Source organism: Phyllopteryx taeniolatus, chromosome 9, assembly GCF_024500385.1.
Source record: "Phyllopteryx taeniolatus isolate TA_2022b chromosome 9, UOR_Ptae_1.2, whole genome shotgun sequence".
Classification (NCBI taxonomy): Eukaryota; Metazoa; Chordata; class Actinopteri; order Syngnathiformes; family Syngnathidae; genus Phyllopteryx; species Phyllopteryx taeniolatus.
Window position 1 is genome coordinate 20,518,864 of NC_084510.1, and position 15,015 is coordinate 20,533,878.

Genomic DNA, 15,015 nt, shown 5'->3' on the forward strand with positions numbered 1-15,015 from the left:
TAATTTATTTTTAAAGGCACGATTTTTTAAATAAATATTTCCCTAAATTATTAAATGTGTCAAAAGTATTGTTTTGACAGGAGTGAACATTTCTAATAAAATAATTTCAACTTTGCATCTATATAATACCATACAGCATTTATTTTCAATAAAATATATTTCTTTCAAATAATTTCTTATTTTTCAATCATGGCACTACTTTTGTATTTTTACGATATACTATACTATACTTTTTTTTAAAACAAAAAACGTGTGCGTGTGTTTATGCGTTCATATTTGTGTTGACAATTCATAGACGTTCGGCGGTGCTGATGTTGCAGTGAGGAGCGTGACGTCACGGAAGGGACCGGCAGGAAGAGGATTTTTTTGGGGTGGGGGGGAGGAAAAACGACACCTCGGAGTGACTGCATCAAAGGAACCTAAACAGCACCTATCATGGCTCCCGTAATCCATTTGACGCCTCTTATTATAAACCACAATGGTTGCTCTTTACGGATCGCGCGGCTATAAATGACAAGGCAGCCCGACAAGGTAATTATCTATTGTTCATTTGCCTCGTGTGTTTTTCAGTGATTTCGATTGCGTAACTACATCGATGGATTCGTTTGTATTTGAAGGCTAAACATAAGATTGCCTTTTCATTGTATTGGACGCCATTAAATCCCGTTTCTTGCATTAAATCTTAAAAAGCATCGCGATGCCGCATACTCACTGGGCGAGCACATGGGCAATGCGCAGCTCCATGCGCATTGGTGTCTGCAGTGTCCTCCCGACCGGTCCACCCACCCCACCCCTCCACCCTACTTCCGCCCCCTGACGACCATGAGCAATGACTTTTGAGCCGGCCCACGCCTGCATGGGGCCCTTAGCGAAACTGGATTTTGTACCCCTCTATTTCTGCCAATGAGAAAAAGTGTCTTTCAATAATATTGTGTGTTGATCATTCATACACCTACTATAAACCGGAGGTGGCAAAAGCACTCACACTCTGTACTTGTGTAAAAAATAAAGACCGGTAAAAGTAGAGGTTCTGATTCAAATCCGAGTAACAGTGAAAAAGTACTGATTATGAAATGTACTTACATAAAAAAAGTTTCAAAAATATAAATGTTTACTGTCAGTTATGTACAATACATATTTTGATAGCTTGGCACAATGAAAAAAATACTTTTGATGATGAATATGATGATCATGATATAACTGAACAGAAGTCGGCAGCAAGGTGGCCGAGTTTGTATGTTCTCCCCGTGCCTGCGTGGGTTTTCTCCGGGTACTCTGGTTTCCTCCCACATCCCAAAAACATGCAAGGTAGGTTAATTGAAGACTCTAAATTGCCCGTAGGTGTGAATGTGACTAAGAATGTTAGTGTGTTTATATGTACCCTACGACTGGCTGGCGACCAGTTCAGGGTGTACCCCTCCTCTCGCTCGAAGATAGCTGGGATAGGCTCCAGCACGTCCGCGACCCGAGTGAGGATAAGCCGTACAGAAAATGGATGGATGGATAATTATGTATTAAAATGTATTAAAATTGTGCAAAAGCTAAACAAACAAAAATAAACTACCTTCATCCAAACATTAAACTTATTCATGTCACTCTATTCTTCCTCAATACAGTGAATCCCCGCCTAGTCACATTTTTTTTTCCTGAGGAACCTATATTCAGCTATTTCTTGAAAAATAGCCCATAATCTTCTAAAATGCCACAAGATTGTGCCAAAGCCCTGGCTAGGAGGAAAGTAGTAATTAGTGTCAAGGAAGTATGTAAAAGTGATCAATCTTGACTGAGGGATTAACATTTTTGTATGTCGGGAAGGAGCCAATTTTAGCCTGGGTTGTTTAATGTAAATTAGAGACTTTGCCACAAGTGCATGTACATGCAAATTGTCAAAATTAAATAATCTGTAAACTATTTAGTTTTAAGAGTAAAGTTGTAAGATGAGGGTTTTGGAATCTAGTTTTGGTATATTTATAATCTAAACGATTATCCATCCATCCATCCATTTTCTGAGCCGCCTATCCTCACAAGGTTAGCGGGCGTGGTGGAGCCAATCTTATATCTTCGGGCAGGAGGCGGGGTACACCCTCAACTGGTTTCCAGCCAATCGTAGGGCACATAGAAACAAACAACCATTCGCACACACATTCACACCTACGGGCAATTTAGAGTCTTCAATCAACCTACCCTGCATGTTTTTGGGACGTGGGATGAAACCGGAGTGCCCGGAGAAAACCCACGCAGGCACGGGGAGAACATGCAAACTCCACACAGGCGGGGCCGGGGATTGAACCCCGAATCTCAGAACTGTGAGGCAGACGCTCAAACCAGTCGCCCACCATTTCACCAGTTTAAGCAATTACTATAGGCAATTATAAAAAAAATAAAATTGCGGAGAATCAAGTATTTGCATTGAAAGCGTTAGTTTTCTTATGTCTTGGGTCAGCTCTAACGTCTACTGACTGTGCTGCAGTGTAAGCTGCCTTGAGAGAGATGTCGTCTCCGGGCATGGGCACCCCCAGCGACCCCCTCCTAGCCAGTCCTAGCGTGAGGAGGCTACACTCGGCTCACGACGGACTCTGGAGAAGCTCGCTTCCCAAGACGGCCAGCTTCCCGACGTCCTCCACCCGACTCCTAAGTCACCGTGCCAACAACTTCCAGCGGCAGCCCAAGCGACAAAAGCTGATCCGACCTTCGCCGCCTCCGCCACCCAACACGCCGTGTCCCCTGGACAGGCTAGACCTCAGTGAGCTGCCACCGAGACGCACCTTCCAGGAGTTGCTCTTCAACGGCTCCATCCTGTTCGGGATCGAATTCAGCTACGCCATGGAGACGGCTTATGTAACGCCCGTGCTTCTGCAGATGGGCCTGCCCGATCAGTTCTACAGCTTGGTGTGGTTCATTAGCCCCATACTGGGTAAGTCGGGGCACAAGGGCGAAGACCAGGTAGCACGGTTTCACAAATGTGAGCTAGCTGGTGTCTATCCCTGCAAACTTTCAGCGAGAGAAACAGGGATCCACCCTGGACTGGTCGGCAGTCAGTCACAGGGCACTGGTCAGCCACTCATTTATTTTATATAGCGCTTGTCTTCTTTAAAGCCATGGGTGAGCTGGAGCTGAAAACTGCTGACCTTTGGTGAGAGAAGCGTAGGGCCACCCTGGACTGGCTGCCAGCCAATCATAGGGCACATATAGATAATCAACCATTCACTCATCCATTTTCTTTTGTCCTATCCACACGAGGGTCACGGATGAGCTGTAGCTGGACCTGCTGACTTTTGGGGAGAGAAGTCTGTTGATTACAATAATTAGACACGTGGCGATGTCAGCGGAAAGGGGCATGGGCTGTGAGTATGAGGAGTTAAATATCACACTCATTCCACCTCTATTACGCCTCTGTTACTATGTTAGAACTTCAACCCGCCATCCTGCGTCAGTACCTTACACAGTGGACTGTGAGAAGGTAAAAAGGTGGCTTATATAGTGTGTAAGGGGCTTTCCAGAAATGTGGCTTCTTCCTACTTGTGACCCATCCTTTCATAAATTTTCTACTGTGCTTGTCCACATTAGGGTCACGGAGGAGCTATCCGCAGTTGACTTTTGGCGATAGAAGCGGGGCACAATCTGGACTGGTTGTCAGTCAATCACAGGCACATGCAGACAAACAATCATCCATCCATCCATTTTTGTTAGCGCTTATCCTCAGTAGGGTCGCAGGTGAGCTGGAACCTATCCAGCGCTATATATGTGCCCTGTGATTGTCTGGCAAGCAGTCCATGTGTTGTCTAAATGTGCCCTGCCACTGATCGGTGATCAGTCCATCGCCTTGGGTGCTTTGAAAGGCAGTATATAAATCTAAATTGTTCTCCCAGCTGACATTTGGTGAGAGAAGCGGGGTACACCCTGGTCCGGTCCAGCTAACCAGAGGGCACATCCAGACAAACAGTCATTCACACTCACATTCACACCTATGGGCAATTTTGAGTCTTCAATTAACCTAAAATGCATGTTTTTAGACGGTTGGAGAAGGCTGGAATACCCGGGGAAAACCCACGCAAGGACGAGGAGAACATGCAAACTTGACACTAAATCTGGGGAATCTGTGTGCCGAGCTTGGTATGCCTAACGTTGTGGCCTGTGTTTGTCTTCAAGGATTCCTGGTACAGCCTCTCATTGGAGCTTGGAGTGACCGTTGCACATCCCGGTTTGGACGCAGGAGACCATTTATTTTTGTATTGGCCATAGGTAAGACACACAAGTGCCTCAGTGAGTTACCCGTGCATTGTTGAGTAGATATAAGAGTAGGCGGTTTGTTGCTTTTTTTTAATCCCTCATGTGGATTAAGAAAATATCATCCATGAAAAGCACACAAAAATCATCCACTATTACAGCTTCCTGTCACATACAAGTACAGGTTTTGTGGATTTTTGTACCCCCAAACTAGTAATGGTACTTACCTCCAGGGGCGTTGGTCGGTTTGACTCTGGTGTTGAACGGACGGGACATCGGAGGAGCGCTGGCGGATACGGCGTCTAATCATAAGTGGGGCATACTCCTGACGGTGTGTGGCGTGGTCCTGATGGACTTCAGCGCAGATTCCGCAGACAACCCGAGTCACGCCTACATGATGGATGTGTGCAGCCCAGAGGACCAGGACCGGGGGTTGAACATCCATGCTCTGCTGGCAGGTGGGCTACGGGGTGACTCATACTAGTCACCTAACCTGGCACAAGAGCTAAAACAGGGTACACAGATAGCGATTTTTAACATCTTAACGGAGTTTTAAAATGAGAGACACATGACAAGGAAGCAATCGGAAATTGTGTTCTAAATGAGTGTGGCACAATGTGTGGTGTACTCGAGATGACTGATACAGCACACCACATTCATAACGATACCGCCGCAGAAAATTACAGGATTTGCCATCGTAAATATTAAACATCGTAAATATTGAAGTTGAAGTTTGTCCCCGACCGCTTTCCAAGCAGACCGGGGAGGGAAAGAAACAAAGAAATCACATTCAACACACCCCACAACACAGGATAATGTCAAGATAATCTTTCAGAGACATCTGGCAATCAGGCCTTTACTGACTTTGATCAGAAGGAAAAATTATCCGATTCGGCCTAATTATCGGAACGTGTTTTGCCTGATTTAGGTTTATCTTAGGTTGGATTCACACTGCAGGTCTTGAGTCTCGCCTTGGGTTTTCTCAGAGTAGTCTTCCTTCCTCCCACCCTGAACAGGATACACAATATAAAATGGATGGATGAAGTCACCAAATAACACACCCACAGTAAATCCAAACTACAGAAAAAAACTTAGAGATGAACGACCACTACATCAGGAAAATGATAGCAGACCAAGGCCTGAGGTGACCTGCCTTTTGGACCTCTAAAGGAAGAGTCAATTTGACCTAAACTATGTCATTACTATCACAAACTATCCATTATCCTAGCTGAGTTTTGGAAAGAGAAGCGGGGAACTTATCGCCAGCCAAACCCAGGACCCATATATACAAACAACCATTCACACTCACGTTCACACCTATGGACAATTTAGTCTTTAATGAACCTAGCATGCATGTTTTTAGAATGTGGAAGAAAGCTGGAGTACCACTACCTGGAGAAAACCTATGCAAAAATGGGGAGAACAGGAGTTGAGATTAAAACCCAAACTCCAGAAATGTGAGACAGGTGTGTTAACCACAAGGACACCATGCTACTCTATGTAGTACCAATCCAGCCTTAATCAACATCTGTTTGCAGGACATCAGACAAATTGGTGCCTTACTTTATTTCTCCATCATTTGTCGCAGGACTTGGGGGCGGCTTTGGGTACATCGTGGGCGGCATCAACTGGGACAAAACCCACTTCGGAAAATCAATGGGAGGTCAGCTGCGGGTCATCTATATGTTCACCAGCATCACCCTGGTGATCGCCACAGCCATGACTCTTACGAGTATCCCCGAGCGACCTCTGCCAAAGAGCCAGCCCTTTGGCAAAAACCAACTGAAAAGCCCCAAACTTCTTCTTCCTCCATCGCCGCCCGCCCCACCGGGATCTGCGCTGGCAGTGGATGAAGAGGACGAGGAAGGTCAATACGGCTATCACTTGTCAAAGTCGAGCCACCCCGACTCTTTGGCACATTCCTGCAGTGCCAACGCCCGCCTCTGTGCTGGCCTCACTAGCCCCATATCGCCCATGAGCCCCCTTACGCCAAAATATGGCAGCTTTATAAGTCGGGACAATTCGCTCACCGGCATCAATGAATTCGCCTCCTCATTGGGGACTTCCTACATAGACAGTGTTCTCATAGACTGTTACACTGGGCAACAGACACCACAGGGCCTCCTGCCCCCCAACTCTGTGTCGATGCCTCCGGGTGACTCCCCTGCCTCTGCCCCAGAAGGGTCCACCCAGGCAGAGAGGCATCCTGATGCGGTCTGTCATCCAGACACAGAGGGTGCCTCACAATCCCAACCAGCATCTCAGGTCACATCGGGGGCGCAGCCTAGTCCAGAACCACGTCGGGGTTCCGCTGCCGGAATCCTGAAGCGACCTCAGAGTCTGGCTCTCATGGAGGACCCCATGGCGACCCAGATAGTCGGGATGGAGAACGGACGCAGGAGAACTGTGACGTTTAGCCAGCAGGTAAGACTCGAAATTTTTGGGGGGCCATGCAATTGGTACCTGGGCCTTTAGTGGGGACAGACCTGACTTAATCCCCCTCTCAATACCACCACTATAACATCCCAATGATAGAAACAATCAACCCTACACAAAAACGCAATACAGTATAACAGCACGTAACGGTGATCATCGGTCATCTGGAGCAGTTCAGAATCAATATTTATCTAATAAGATGACAGAAACCATAAAATGAAAATAAAATACATCATATTCACCAAAAATGCTTCTTATTAAATGTGTTCTTGTATTCAAATCACTACAGAAGTGTGTGGCAAGTAAAAAATGGTTGTTACTAGCTCTGACCAACCAACCAAAGGATGGAAAAATGCTGATCTCACCAAGAGCCAGCTTTAATATTAAATCTGATTGGTGAAAGAAAGAATCCTATAGCTAATACTGTTACAGTTACATTAGCTAGCAGTGTAGATTCTGAAGACTCTGGGCAGATTAGATTGACAAAGCAGCATGTAGAGACTGATACATGATTGGACAAAAAAAAAGAAAGAAATACAACTCCCACATTCAGGTACTAGAAGCAACAGAGCAAAGAGAAACTCTACGAAAAAAAGAGAATCAACTGTTAGGAATAAATTATTATAGTTCCATGGAACAGCTATGAGAATTTACGTCACCAATGTAGGTGAGTGTTTCTGATCGTGTTTAGGGCAGCAGACAAGGCCTTGCTGGTGATGATGGCCCACCAATGCATTTTAGCAATTGACACATTTTCTAAACTCATGCTAATTTTGTGTGTGTGTGTGTGATGAAGGTTGCAAACATTTTGCTGAACGGTGTGCGCTACGAGAGCGACATAAGCGAGAATGCTGAGACGGGAGAATCCCAAATGTCAATGAAACTCTTGTGTATAGCCATCTACCGGATGCCTCCCTCTCTGCGCAGCTTATGCACTAACCATTTTTTGGGTGAGTAAATGACATAATCCAAAAAGAAAATGCTGTTTTGAGAATACAGTGGACCCTCGGAACTTGGACTCAGATAGCTAACTAAATTCCATGCATTTTCTGTAGTGCCTGTCCTTATAAGGGTTTTTGTGCTCAGGACAAAGCCAGTTTTAGCGCACCATCTGGTGGCATCTTGGTGCCAAGTGCCTATGATGAAGTGAAGGGAGCGTAATTTGTTCAGGCCATAGCTTTGTCTAATAGGAAAAAAGTGCTATGCTGCCATCTTGTGGCAACAATGGGCAATTACAAACCTCTTTGGCTGTGTATCAGTTACTCGCTGATTTTCGCTTTTAATGTGTATTCAGGCAATTTTCTTTTTTTGTGGGTACAGTGGTGCCTTGAGGTATGAGTGACCCGACGGGAATTTTTTGATACGAGCTGTTGTTCCGCCAATTTTTTTGCTTTGACACAAATTTGAGAAGAGGCTTCAAGCTGTTTAATGCCACTCCCACTTAAAATTGACGGTCAAGTTAAACATCAAGCAAAAAGAATTCCACCTTGTGTTTTTAAGACAAGAGTGTAACGGTTCAATGAGTAGTTGGGATCATTTCTGTACTTGTATTCGGAGAGTTTGAAGGGCCACACAAATTGCGTAACTCACACAATATTTATGAAGCTGTTTATGTCTATACTGTTATGCACTTTTGTCTTTATAAAAAGACGTGTATTTAGGACAAGCGGTATGGAAAATGGATGGATGGATATATATATATATATATATATATATATATATATATATATATATATATATATATATATATATATATATATATATATATGTTGAGGGTGTACCCCGCCTCCTGCCCGAAGATAGCTGGGATAGGCTCCAGCACGCCTGCGACCCTTGTGAGGATAAGCGGCTTGAAAAATGCATGGATGGATGGATATATACTGCAATTGGCTGGCGACCAGTTCAGGGTGTGCCCCGCCTCCCACCCGAAGATACCTGGGATAGGCTCCAGCAGCCCGCAACCCTCGTGAGGATAAGCGGTAAAAAAAATGGATGGATATATATATATATATATATATATATATATATATATATATATATATTATTTTTTTAAATTTTTTTTTTTCATTATTCTTATTTTCCCAAGTATTTACCATTATTGATCAAATTTTATGAAAATGACCCATATACTCTTTGTCCTCTATGAAGAATGAGTATTATTACTGCAGCTTACTGAGGAGCTGAATACTTTCTCCATGTACAGTATATCCATGTCTGTATTATACTGTTGCAGGTGGCCAAGGCGCGCACACCTAAAGGAGCAGTACAATGACAATTGAAATGAAGCAAAAATGTGGCGTTTTTACTGTACATTACTGTATTTTTTTTAAATAAAGTACAACATTACAGAGGGCTATTTTTCTTATTTAAAAACACAATACTAATATATATATATATATTTTTTTTTTTTTGAGGGGCTTTAATGGATTATTGGGATTTCCATTTCCAAGAGTTCTGAGTTATAAGTGTGGTCACAGAAAGAATTAAACTCGTATGTCAAGGCACCGCTGTATATACCCTGTGAATGATGACGGCAATATAACTAAAAAGGTACCTTAATCAGCGGTGGTCTACAACCAGGCATTTGTCATTCCATTCGGATTGCATTGGAGTTTCGAGGGTCCACTGTGACATCCAGCCAGAAGTCCTGCATATATTATGTCGCCCGTGTGTTCTTGCAGGCTGGCTGTCCTTCGAAGGCATGCTGCTCTTCTACACAGACTTCATGGGGGAGGTTGTATTCGAAGGAGACCCCAAAGCGCCCCATGACTCTGAGGCCTACCAGCGCTACAACGCTGGGGTCAGCATGGGCTGCTGGGGCATGTGCATCTATGCATTCAGTGCTGCTTTCTATTCAGGTAAGTCCCCACCCCCCCCTCCTACAGCCTTATCATATCAGATTTTTTCCTATCCTAGTCTGCCTTCTTTATCATTTATTTCCAGCCATATTGGAGAAACTGGAGGAGCGCTTCTCTCTGCGCACACTCTACTTTTTCGCCTACCTGGCATTCGGCCTGGGCACAGGTCTGGCCACGCTGTCCACCAACCTCTACGTGGTGTTGTCTCTGTGCGTCACCTATGGGGTGCTCTTCTCCTCCCTATGCACGCTGCCTTACTCTCTGCTCTGTGAATACTACCAAAGCCCCCAGGTCAGTCCTCAGATTGCACGCATGTTCATTTTTAAGAGGTTCTGGTTTCGTATCTCAGCTCAGGCCTTCCTGTGTGGAGTGTGCATGTTTTCCCCATACTTAATTGGGTTTTCTCCATGTACTGCGTCTTCTTCCCACATTCCCAAAACATGCATGTTAGGTTAATTTAAGACTCTAAACTGTCCTATTGTGTGCTCACACGTTTGTAAACATTAGATTTGGCCAATACAGATTGTTGCCAAATCCAATTCACACACACACACTGGAACCTCCAGTTGTTTGAATTTGAACCCAATCCAGGCGTATCAACAACTGTAAAGGCATTGGTTAGGTAACCTTGTCATATGAGTGAAAAAGAATTTAACTAAAATAAAAAATAAAGTACTCACTGTTTGAAGACACCCGACAGACATGCAATGGAGAGGAAGGTATTTCAAGCTTCAAAATCAGGATAAATCAAGTCATTGTCTCCGCTCTCAAAATGTGTGGGTGTGTCCACAGAACGTCTGAAACAACAACCCGCTGAAAAATGGATGCTACTTCGTCACATCGCTACATGTTTAAGTCACAAAAATATTTTACAAAATCAATTTAAAGGCTCAGAATATATCCTACCAGGTCGTGAGGCTTTCTGCCCCTCGATGAGAGGCGCTAGCCACCAGCTACCTTGCGAGCAAACAAGCTTCCAGGGCTCCTCACTGCAATTTAAATACCGGTAATGACACTGAGCTGTTCTGTAAATTGTGGCATCCAGGAAAGGTACATTTTCAAGGTGGAGCCATAGCTAGCTAGCTAACTGCACGCTGTACAGTAGTAGTCAAAATGGGCCAACCAATTATAACTAAGGAAGTTCTTGTAAGTGGGGGAGGGGGGACTCGTGCCACAGCCACTTGGCCCTATTTTAGCCCTGCCCCCCCCCCCCCCCCCCAAAAAATAAAAAGTAAAAAAATAAAATGAGGAAAACTGAAAGTGGAAAAACAGTTTAACACTATACTTACTATATGTTATTGTTTAACTCCACAATTCAGTACGACATAGTTCTCAGTCTTTGCATGTTTTCAGCATTTATCTTCAAACATGTACCTGTATAATGTATTTGCACACAAATCTTGGAATTCACCTACAGGGTATAGTTGTTATGCTATTTCTATGTGCATTATTCCAATTGGCCAACAGGCGGTGCTATAATTCAACCTAAGACAGACTTTATTGTGGCAATTTGGGGGGAATTACGGCCCCACTTAGAGTGAAAATAGACCTCAAGGGAAAAACTAAGTAGCATATCTCTTGATTTATTAATGAAATGATAGAATCGGAAGGATTAATCTTAACATTTTGGACAATTGCCTGCCTCTAATTTAGTGGAAACAGTTTAGACACTGATGCCACCACAGACTATTACCAGTGGAGGAAAATTCTTGACAATAACAACAGAAAGTCTCTGGCTGCTCAGCACAATATGGGCAAAACAACCAAGCAGACAAAGGTATTGGGACACCTGGTCAAGCAGCACGCGTGATTGTCTTTTTCTATGTCTTGTTTTGTGTGATGCCACCATACAGGCAGGGGCATCGAACAGAGGGAGAAAAGGGGACAACTTCCCAGGGCCCTGAGCATTAGGCTAATTGGCCAAAGCCAGATGATGACATTGTTTCGTGTTCTCTGTGCCCCCGCCTTTCAGTTCTGCGGCTCATCAGAGGAGGGCACTCGGCGTGGGATGGGGGTGGACATCTCACTGCTCAGCTGCCAGTACTTCCTGGCGCAGATCCTAGTCTCGGTGGCTATGGGACCCCTGACGTCGCTGGTGGGCGGCGCCCAGGGGGTGATGTACTTTGCCAGCCTGATGTCATTCGTGGGCTGCGTGTATTCGTCCCTCTGCGTTGTATACCAGCTGCCCGCCGCGGAGGGTGAGCCCGCCGAAAGTGAGACGTGGCCGCTGCTGGCGCACACTTAGCTCCGTCGAGATAAGACACATCCTGCCGCGCACTGTACACCACAAGCAGACAATATTTCACAGCACTCATACACAGGCGGGCAGACAGTGTGTTCATACAGTGTGTGCGCCCATACATCATGCATTTGCATTCACTTTTGCATTTTGTATAGTATCCCTTTGGATAGAAATCACCGTTTTACAGCAAGGGTGGGGAATCTATTGGTAGAAAAGAAGGAGCATGTAGTTGGCCTAGCCTAGCTGGCTAAGCACGCTAACGAGGCCTCATGGTAGTAACCTAACCCTACAACTGGGGTAGGAAAACTTTTGTACTCAACGGCCACATTTGAGTTTTAAAACAGACAGATGGGTCAGTTTATTTGTAGATGAGGTTAATTTAAAAAAATTATCTAAAATGTAGATGTAAAATATCTTTAGCTGAATAGCGTGCAGTGCCGTGAAAAAGTATTTGCCCCCTTCTCAAATTTTTTCTTTTTGCGCAGTTTCTCTAGTTTTAATGTTTAAGATCATCAAACAAATGTAAATAAAGATAAAGATAAACCAAGTAAACTTAAAATGCAGTTTTTAAATGTTGATTTTATTTATTGAAGAAAAAAAACCTATTCAAAGTTATCTCGCCGTGTAAAACAAAAAAAAAGTAATTGCCCCATAACCCTAATAACTGGTTATGCCCCCCTCAGCAGCAGTAACTGAAATCAAGTGGTTTCTATAACTGGCAATGAGTATGTTACATCTCTGTGGAGATATTTTAGCCCACTCTCCCTCTCTTCCTTTCAGAATTGTTCTAATTCAGCAAAAGTGGATAGTTTTCATCCCGCAACCCTTGTGAGGATAAGTGGCTCAGATAATGGATGGATGGATGGATGGAGAGTTTTCAAGCATGAACGGTCTTTTCACTCTGCCATGGATGTCATTTTTGCCCAGTCTCTTCCTTATTGTCGAGTCATGAACACTGACCTTAACTGAGGCAAGGGAGGTCTTAGGTTCTTCAGGTGTTGTCCTGGGTTTCTTTGTGATACCCTGGATGAGTCGTCCCTGTAATCTTACACTCGCCTGACTTTGGTGCGGGTAGCGTGGGTTCAGTTCCCACTCAGTGACAGTGTAAATGTAAGTGCGAATGGATGTCCGTGTCTATATGTGCCCTGCGACTGACTGGCGACCAGTTCAGGGTGTTAGTCCGCCTTTTGCCTGAAGTCAGCTGGGATAGGCTCCAGCGCACCGCAACCCTAACCAGGATAAGCGGTGTTGAAAATGGACCGATGGATGGATTTGTGACTGACATTGGTTTGTTAATCTTCAACATTGAAGTGGGGAAACTCTGTAAATAAAAAAAAAAAAAAAAGAAGGAGGCAAATATTTTTTTCACGGTACTGTAATTACCCAAGACCTTTTTTCGCGTTTTTGGAAAACAAGGGGGGGGGGGGGGTGGAAACAAGAATTCAACACACGCAAGAAGAAGTCCTGTTGCCTGGATTTAACCTTTGGGGATTACCATGACCTGGATATCTACAAAGGCAAAGAAAAAAAAAAATTCTTAGCAAGCACATTGGTATTTTCTATTGACATCGTGACAGTAAGTGAAAAATTATTTAGGCACTTATACTATTAGATATTTATGATAAATCCTTAATTTTATTATTGATAGTGGGAACTGTATATGTAAAAATGTTTATAGGACTGTTTTATATTTCATTGTTTATAATAGTTTAAAATAAATCAAAACTATTATCAAACTAAAATTAACCAATTAATTAGATTTATAGATACAAAATTATACATTTTAATTAACCAATTTTTATTTTAAAAAATGGCTAAATTAATGCAACAAATATTACAGGACTCGTGATAATGTAAATGCTCAGTGGTCGAATTAAAGAACAAAGCAGGATGCATGTGGCTGGGGGCCAAACTTTGCCCACCCAGTGCTAGAATGCTGGTTAACAGGCGAATAACAGCATACCATTATTTTGCAGAAAAGAAATGACAAAAAGTATGCATGTTGAATCCGTATGGATTTGAATAACATAGCTTTACCCAAAGCCTGCATTTATCTAGGTCAGTTCCCTTTCATCCATCCAACCATTTTCTAGAGCCCGTGTCCTCATTAGGGTCACGGGTGAGCTGCTCATCCCCCACCCCGGACCTACAGTCTTCACGTAGCATTTGCTTTCCTTTTTATTAGTTATCTTGCATGAGCTGCCATGTGTTTGAGTTAGCATTAGCATAGCAACACACAAACACACTTGGATGTGTGTCCCCGGGAACCCCGTCCGCCCCAGTTTCTGTCAATCCTTAAAACCACGGTCATGCTGTGACCCTCCCTCCTGGCTGGCCAGTGTAATAATGACAGTCATTCTTGTCATTATCAGGAAGAGGAGAAGTTGAAACGGGGGTGTGAACATCAACATTGAGAAGAACACAAAGAGATCTCCTCCTCCTCTGAAGGTGGACAACACTGAGCGCCAAAAAGACTCTTTTGGGTGCATTAAAGCCAGCAGAGCAGCAGCAAATATCACATTGAATTCCATTAGGAAGGTATTTTTCCCCCCTCTCCAAACAGCGGCAAACATCCTTATTAAACAATTAGTAGAAACTGCCTCGGCAGAATGTCAATATTTGACATCATGTACACAAGCAGCTTCCTTTTTAAAACATTGTTGCAATAGTTTCTCCTTTTGTTCAGTATGTAAAAAAAATAATAATTTTCAAATTAAAATGGCTAAGTTTTTTGGACTCCTGCGTCAATTCTTTGATTACCCATTTTGATTTTACTGTCCATTTGAGCCTGAACTACTCACGCCATACGGGGAAGCCTGAGGACAAGCATTTGGAATCATTCTCTCATTCCCTACCCCCTAAACCCTAAATGGATTTTTATATAGTGGAGTGTATAGTTCACCCATCAGTCAAATGAAAAACACTACTTGGGCATGTCGTTAACTACACTAACGCTGTCGTGTAATTACAACATACCAGATCAATGCTAGCTGGTTTACCTTCGGTCACAAATATTGAACATCCATCCATCCATCCATTTTCTGAGCCGCTTCTCCTCACTAGGGTCGCGGGCGTGCTGGAGCCTAGCCATCATCGGAGGCAGGTTACACCCTGAACTGGTTGCCAGCCAATCGCAGGGCACATACAAACAAACAACCATTCCCACTCACATTCACACCTACGGGCAATTTAGAGATGTCAATTAACCTACCATGCATGTTTTTGAGATCTAGGAGGAAACCGGAGTCATGG

The 15,015-nt window shown here is 43.8% G+C and overlaps 1 protein-coding gene across 5 annotated transcripts; it reads left to right on the plus strand.

The window, feature by feature from the left end:
* The first annotated feature begins 381 nt into the window (after nucleotides 1–381).
* Nucleotides 382–14,499, plus strand: slc45a1 (solute carrier family 45 member 1). Of its 5 annotated transcripts, none has more exons than XM_061785404.1 (10): nucleotides 382–531; nucleotides 2,471–2,914; nucleotides 4,150–4,242; nucleotides 4,461–4,685; nucleotides 5,816–6,651; nucleotides 7,460–7,613; nucleotides 9,345–9,521; nucleotides 9,607–9,812; nucleotides 11,494–11,734; nucleotides 14,136–14,499. In XM_061785404.1, exons 2-10 carry the CDS (start codon nucleotides 2,491–2,493, stop codon nucleotides 14,162–14,164), a joined length of 2,385 nt encoding a protein of 794 aa, XP_061641388.1. In that variant the 5' UTR covers nucleotides 382–531; nucleotides 2,471–2,490; the 3' UTR covers nucleotides 14,165–14,499. The 5 variants fall into 5 exon arrangements, with proteins under 5 accessions (XP_061641388.1, XP_061641389.1, XP_061641387.1 ...); XM_061785405.1 differs by having other exon boundaries at nucleotides 11,494–11,719; XM_061785403.1 differs by having other exon boundaries at nucleotides 11,494–14,499.
* Nucleotides 14,500–15,015: the final 516 nt, after the last annotated feature.

What these genes read in the sequence shown, in the direction of transcription:
- slc45a1 (XM_061785403.1), top strand. Translation starts at nt 2,491, where the DNA reads ATGTCGTCTCCGGGCATGGGCACCCCCAGCGACCCCCTCCTAGCCAGT. An exon ending in GTTCATTAGCCCCATACTGG is followed by an intron (nt 2,915 to 4,149) that starts GTAAGTCGGGGC and finishes TTTGTCTTCAAG; the next exon opens with GATTCCTGGTACAGCCTCTC. An exon ending in CAGTGCTGCTTTCTATTCAG is followed by an intron (nt 9,522 to 9,606) that starts GTAAGTCCCCAC and finishes ATTTATTTCCAG; the next exon opens with CCATATTGGAGAAACTGGAG.